Raw genomic sequence first — 7,493 nt, 5'->3', positions numbered from 1 at the left:
GGATGGGGACGCCCCGAGGGATCGTGGCGACCCTCGCCGGGATGGGGACAGCCCGAGGGATCGTGGCAGCCCTCGCCGGGATGGGGACGCCCCAAGGGATCGTGGTGACCCTCGCCAGGATGGGGACGCCCCGAGGGATTGTGGTGACCCTCGCCAGGATGGGGACACCCCGAGGGATTGTGGCGACCCTTGCCGGGATGGGGACGCCCCGAGGGATCGTGGCAGCTCTCGCCGGGATGGGGACAGCCCAAGGGATCATGGCGACCCTCGCCGGGATGGGGACAGCCCAAGGGATCGTGGCAACCCTCGCCAGGATGGGGACACCCCGAGGGATCGTGGTGACCCTCGCCAGGATGGGGACGCCCCGAGGGATCGTGGTGACCCTCGCCGGGATGGGGATGCCCCGAGGGATCGTGGTGACCCTCGCCAGTATGGGGACGCCCCGAGGGATCGTGGTGACCCTCGCCAGGATGGGGACGCCCCGAGGGATCGTGGCGACCCTCGCCAGGACGGGGATACTCTGAGGGACTGCGGGCGACCCTCTTGAGGCTGGGGACACCAGTAGCAAGACTGCAGCCCATGGAGGAACCTCGCTGGAGCAGCAACAGTAAGAAGCGTGAAGGAGGGGAGGAAAAGCAGCATGAATCCYGGCGGAGTGGCAGACAGAGACCCCGACCTCCTGCGCTGCCCATCACCTCCTTGGAGGAACTGGGATGGACTGAGTGTAACGGGATGGAAATAAGGCAAGCTGAGACTAGGACTGGGGGAGGAGAAGCGTTTGCCTTAAGCTGAGCCTGGGCAAGGGGGAGGAAAGGTGTTTACTTAAGCGTTTCCTCAACTGTTTATGTTTTCTTTCTTCTCAATACCTGAATCGGTGATTACAAGTTTGTGTCAACTGACAATAAACTATAATAATACTACAATTTTTTATACTATAAAAATACTATAATAAATTAAAAAAAATTCCTTGAGTCAAGTCTGTTTTGCCCATGACAGAGCTAGCTTCACCTCTAAGATTTCCCCAGGGAAAAGATGGGCAGAGTTCACTTCCAGCTGAGTGCTTCCCTGGGAATATCCCCAAATTAAGTATTTGAGGCCCAGAAAGACGGAGACTTCACTATTCTCTGTGGCATTTCCTGTTGGCTATTTAAGTAACTCCTTGCTCAACCTATTAACTGTTGCAAACCCTATTTTGAGACACACACTGCTGCCAGGTATCGGAGGCGGAGGGAGGCTGGGTGCGTGGCTGTGGGCGTCTTAGCGCCAAGGGCCTCCAGGCAGACGTGTTCCTAAGGGCAGGCAGGGCTCGCAGAAACACATCTCACATTGCTGCTCATCCCTTGTTTGTGGACAAGACTAGAGTATGTAAGCTGGGCATTTGGGAAAAAGAGACCAACTTCAGATCAACTTAATGTGTACTTAGGACACGATCCTATTTTTCTTTTGGCAACAGCACAGTAAATGTTGTCAAACAGTAAGAGAGCTGTTTCCTGTGCCTGTTCTGTAACTGTGCTTTCAATTGCACCCAGGCATGCAACGTTTCCTGTGCAGGCTGTCACTGGCACATACACAACAACAACAACAACAACAACAACAACAACAAACATCATTTTCTGGGTGCAGTCATACGCTGAACTCATTTTCAGAAGCAGTTCACCTTGCAAAGATGGAATAGTTGGAGCACAGCAAGAACTGCAGAGTGTTACCTGTCATAGTAAAGCTACTGATGGTTGGTACCTGGTGCTTCAATAAGCCCAGATGCTATAAAAAACCATATGCTTAGTGTTTGTGTGCTAAGTACAGTGTTCAGCTATTATAATAAACAGTAATATACTGATGCTAGGAGAGTGGGAACCTTATAAACAGTTCATGAATGATATAGTAGAAAGAAACTTGACTTTTTCAGTTGTTATTTCCCCTGACTTCGGGTGTGATGTAGCTGTGCCTAAGGATCTCGGAGCAGAACTGGAGATCAGCTTGCTACCATTAAATTTATTTAGCCATCAGCAAGCCATTTAATAAAACTGAAAATATCATACCTAGAAATAGAAACTCTTTTATCTGGAAGAGAGGTAAAAAATGCTTTCCATCAGTTTCTGATGGCTTAACATGCAAAATTGTCCTCTTAAATTTGAGTGCAACAAATGGCTCATCAAGCTGGGACTAAACTTTTTTTCCACTATATTTTGTTTCAAAATTCCAGCCAGCAGTTTATTTACAGTAGACATTGAGATGATAATCCAAGACGAAAAGAATCATTCTATTACACTGCTTATTAAGCTTGCAGACAGTAGGACAAACAAAGCACTGAATTAGGAGACAAGACTTCAGCATTCTCTGACTCTTACAGCTTCAGCAAGTTAATTTATATATATATGTATATAAAATTATATTAGATGCAATATGAATAAATGAATAAATTCAAAAAAACCTTATAATCTAGTTTCAATCTTTCAAAATAAACAAAACAGTACTTTAAACATTCTGCTGTTTTACTTCTAATGTAGGAAAATTCTCTATTGTGCAAATAGGTCATGTTGACTATCACTCTGACAATATAATCACGTATCAAATGTTATTACAGGATGGCAGTAAGACAGATGGWCCCTTGAAGGTACATGTTTATTATTTCACAAATTTGTTTATTCACAGCTGTTTACTATTTGTGAATCCTGCTTTATTCAGAGTCCTCCCCCAAAAGGCATTTCCTTCACTTAATGATTTTGCCACAACAAAAAGCACAGAGGTACATCAGGCACGTTAGCATCCTAATGAACCCTCCTTCCATCTCAGAATTAGAATACTAAACATTTGCAGTATCACCAAGCATCATTTTGAATTCAAAACATCAAACCTGCACCAGGACTTTTTGTAACCATTTATATGCTGTACTCAAAAACTAGACATACCTTTGCAGTTCTGTCGATTCTTCTGGTTTTATCCATTGTTGTTGTTCACCAGCAGCGTTGCTTTAAGCAATGCACATAGCTACCACTGGGTAAAGAGACCTCGGTTTTGTACAGTCACAGTGTGTCAGGAACTATTTCTCAAGAAAACACATCTGACAGCTATACCCTTAAAAGCATTTAGGAAGTTGTACAAAAGATTCTCGTAAAAGACAGTTTCTGTGACAAAAGATTAAAAAGAAAATAAAACAAACCAGAAAAACCCTAATAGCATCCAGCACTGAGAAGAAAGTCTGTCTGCAAGTGGAATTTTTTTTGATCTGTCACCAACTTGTCGCAATTAATCAGTCAGAAGTCTCACCCTTCTGTTTCGCTACATGTTCCTGTATTTCCTATTTTAGAAATGCAATGACTACAGGAATACTATGTACCACAAGGGGCTGCACAATGCTTGATAGAAAGAAGTGCCACAATCATGTTAATTCAAGATTTCTAAGCCAAATTTTTTCATGTCTTTCAAAGCTGTCTCACCATTTAAAACACCCTATACAATCTTTTGTTATGCAAAGAAGGGGCTTTGTGAAATAACAGAAATCTTGCATATTATCTGGGGCTGAATTCTTTATGAAAGACTCCTTCAAGCTGCATCAAGGCTTAAACACATGCAAACTAGATGTGGGCTGTAAATGCTGTTTGCAACATTAGGCTCGTGAGTGGAGCAATTGTGGTGCAGCTCACTTGAAGGGTCCATCACAGCCACGTGCCAAAACTTCCTAACCTGGACTACGATCATCTTATTTTCCCTTTATTGCATTTATTTTTTTTCCCAGGATTTAAATTATGCCAGGGCAGCTCTGGTGGAAAGATGACATCTGTGTCCAGGAAATGAGAAAAATGTATGTCGCAGACCAGTACCCTTCTTAAGTAGAAAGTTTGAAGTTTGGTTTCAGCTGGTGGCAAACAAGTCTAATTCCACAAGTGCCCATTTAGGAAAGGCCTTCGCTAGATCTGTGTGCCAGTTACAAGGCTGCCAAGTCAGTGTGTCAAAGAATCCCAAAGGCCAAAAAGATACAAAACTTTAATTATGATTTATCTCCAAAGTTGTTTTGCTTTTAGATGGGCATGGTTTGTTGAGCTAATGCTTTACCTGTCAAATTACCTCACCACATTTCCATGATAGTTTCTTTTGAGTAGCGCCAAGGAGAGTTTACATGCTGGATGGATACATCTGACCTCTAGCCAGATGAAGGAAACATTCCTGTGGAGATGATAAATCCTGAAGCTTGCTAAAGTATAGCTACCAAGAGGTACAGATGGCAAAACTGATGGAGGGCAAGTGGGTGCACTGGACTTTTAGCTGATCAGTAGAGACTAATTTCAAACCACCCCTGTGCAAAGAATAGGCAAAATCTAGGGATGTTTCTCTGACTACTTTCAAGCCAGTGGTCCAAGAAGGCAAAGTGACAGGCATTTTTAAGTTTCCCCGTCCTCAGGTCTTCACACTTGAAAAAGCCCATCATCAGAATACAGGCAAGCCTTGCTTCCTAGTTTCCTCAGCTGGGTGGCTACAATTACTAATCAACAATTGCCTTCCGTAATGCGGAAGGACTAAAGAGAGGAGACCCTGACTGGGTGCTAAGATGTTCCTTTGTAAAATGAAGGCTTGTCAAAACTGTAAGATTAAGACAGAAGAGAGATGTCTGCTGTTCAACTAGCATCGTCACGGTGGAGTCAAAGCTGCTGTCTAATGGAAGATTGCTCTTCTGTAGAAGGGTAGTGAACATTTGCCAGATGTTCAAAGCCCTTGACAGCTAATGGTCTTGGGCAAGAGTTCTGTTTTACAAAGGCTTGTTTACACATTTGCTTCCTCTTTAAGCTGGAAACAGAGCTGACCTTAAGCTTTGAGGAACAAAGAGCTTGAGACAGTAGAATTGCAAAGTTATTAGCCTCCAACTCTGGAAGGGCATAATAACAGAACATCTGAAAACCAAAGGTACACCTAGCAACTAAGTATACTTGGTATACGCACACATCTCATAGCTTGAGGAGACAGCTGTCTCCATGCTATAATGCTCTTCATTCTCTTAAGAGTACTGAGGAACACTTATTAGGAACAGGATAAAGCTTTCCCACAACCCTCAAATCCCTTCCTCCCCTATGTCATGGAATCGTCTTTAGAATCCCACTGAACTGCTCAGGGAGGAAATGCAGATTTGGGAACAGAACATGCTTCCAAAACACCCAGAAAAAGACGCTTCCTCTAAAGAGGTTTACCAGGCTTGCTATTATCACAGACAAGTGAGTGGCAAAGATGCTCTCTTCACCAGCTGTATTAGTCCAGAAGGTTGAGGCTTGCTTAACACTAGTTTGAATATTTCAAGGAAGAGCAATTCCAATACAGACCACATGAAAGGTCAGTACTGTAGTTGCAACGTTGGATTGTTCTTGTTTTTCTTAAGATAAACAGAGCTGTTCTGAGGCTGTTAGTAAGTTCCATGATCCAAAGACACTATCAAAGCTGCCTCATAGCAGTGATGAGTTCAGCAGAGACTTGTACTATCTTACTAATACTAGAAAGAGCATTAGAAACAGTCATTATTGTTTGACCTTTCCAAAACTCACCCTAAGACCAACAACAAATTTTGGAGCTTTTTTTTTTTTTTGGCTATTTTAACAGATGCTTATAGCACAAGGGTGACAATAAATAGTGTTTCTGAGAAGGTGCAGGTCAGTTTGTCTGGACTTTACCTCTGAGTGTGTCTGCTCAAAGGCAGGATGGGAAGTATTTTTTGAACTACCTGCCTAAGCTATGGAGCAAGGTAACTAGCTTGGCAAATCTCTTATTCTTACTGTGAAAAGCAAAGCATCTTAACGCAACTACCTACATTTTAATCAATCAATACAAATATCTTACAGCTACATGCACTTCATTCTTCCTCTCTGCAGCAACAAAAACACTTAAAATAGTATTGCTTAAAGACAGAATCATATCTATGCTAAGGATTGTAGAAGTGTAACTTTTTACTGTGAGCAAAGTAAGTAAATCCCCCTGAAAGAGGTATCTTGACAAGAACAACCTATACCAAGCCTTAGGCCTTCTAGTTTGAATTGGAAGTATACCATCACATTCTAGCTACCCACTACAAAAGCATCAAGTGGAAGAAAAAGGACATTAATCACTAAAAAGTAATCAACAACTGCATACTCTGCTTTCTCTTGACTTCACACATGGCTTCACAGTTTTCTAGTTTCCTTATAGCCAGCAGATAAGAGAGGGAAAACAGCAGCCCCTTCTTGCTTCCATTACTCTCAGATTTCTGCATCCCACTCTCCCCTAAACACTGGTGACACTTGTAGCCATCTACATGTCAAGAGCATCAAACACAGCTTCAGGTGTGAAGCTTCTCTGACCAGTAAGTCTGATCACACAAAGAACATCTATGTAGATTCCTCCAAATTTGTACAGTGGAGAGATATGTCCCCCTTCAATCAAGTGCAGATCTAACAGGAACACTAGGTGTGTTCTTCAAGATGCAGCAGTAGCTCCTCTTACAGTACTTCCAAAGCATGCTTACTCTGAACACTGCCTTTTTATATAGCAAACTTGCCTTCTCATTCTCATCCCAAATCAATCACCTCCAGCCATCACATAGTGCCACTGGCATTTCGCACTCCAGAAGTATTTTACTCCTGATTGCATTATCTATTTATATAGGATGAGTAAGTTTTTTCCTGTCTTTATTCCCCTGAACAACCCCCCCTCCCACAAACCCAAACCCCTGGCCTCAACCAAAATGATACACAATACGAAAAGAAATAAAAGGGTTTGCTTCAGTATGTTTTTGCCCTAAGGAACAAACCTCTGCTTTTATGTTACAAGCTAAAAGACCACAGACCTAAGGAAGCATGAGGTGAAAGCTAGCAGCTTGCTACCTTATCAACTACAGCAGTGGTTTAATAAATAAACCCCCCCCAAATTATATTTTTAAAATAGACAAGATTCACCAGCAGCAAATGAGTTACCTACAGGCAACTTCTTTAACAGAATTAAAAGGAAAAAAAAAAATCAGTAACCTAGCAAAAATTACCACTGCCATCAATTTAGCAGGCTGACTCTACCAGACGGCGGGTGTTACTGAGCTAATTCACCATGCATTAATAACTGCGCGGCAGGACTTCCCTTTTCCCTCCCACAAAGCCTGGTTCTCCCTGCTCTCCTTGCTCCTCCACCAAAAAAGCCACATAAACCACCACCTCTTGCTTCCCACATTTCTAAAAATTGGGGGCAAGGAAGGGGGGTGGTGGTGGCAGAGGAACAGCAGGGGAAAGAGGGAGGGAAGGAGATTGCTAAGCCTAAGAAAAAAGTTATTGCTATGCAAAAGAAATTAAGACTAAAAAAACAAAACAAAACACAAATTGCATTCCCTATCTGTTTCAAACAAACAAACAAACAAACCCCACCCTACATTCCAAACCGTAAATCTAAAGTTATGTCCGGTTCACATGTTCACATGCAATGCAACAGACCAACTCAGCAAACTATACCACATTCCCAAAACAGAACCTTCTGATATTTAATTCGCTTGC

At 42.8% G+C, this 7,493-nt stretch overlaps 1 protein-coding gene across 2 annotated transcripts in view; it reads right to left on the bottom strand.

The window, feature by feature from the left end:
• The window catches only part of CASS4 (Cas scaffold protein family member 4), a 28,370-nt gene extending 23,618 nt beyond the window's left edge, over nucleotides 1–4,752 (bottom strand). For both annotated transcript variants that reach the window (XM_026056670.1, XM_026056680.1), the window contains exon 1: nucleotides 2,910–4,752. In XM_026056670.1, coding sequence (XP_025912455.1) covers nucleotides 2,910–2,945 — 36 coding nt within the window. In that variant the 5' untranslated portion in view covers nucleotides 2,946–4,752. The remainder of the gene's footprint in view (nucleotides 1–2,909) is intronic.
• Between the last annotated feature and the right edge of the window lie 2,741 nt (nucleotides 4,753–7,493).

The sequence above is a fragment of the Apteryx rowi genome, unplaced genomic scaffold (genome assembly GCF_003343035.1).
Source record: "Apteryx rowi isolate R43461 unplaced genomic scaffold, aptRow1 scaffold_0, whole genome shotgun sequence".
Classification (NCBI taxonomy): Eukaryota; Metazoa; Chordata; class Aves; order Apterygiformes; family Apterygidae; genus Apteryx; species Apteryx rowi.
The sequence above is the reverse complement of the archived record's forward strand: the minus strand, read 5'-3'. Positions and strand labels throughout refer to the sequence as shown.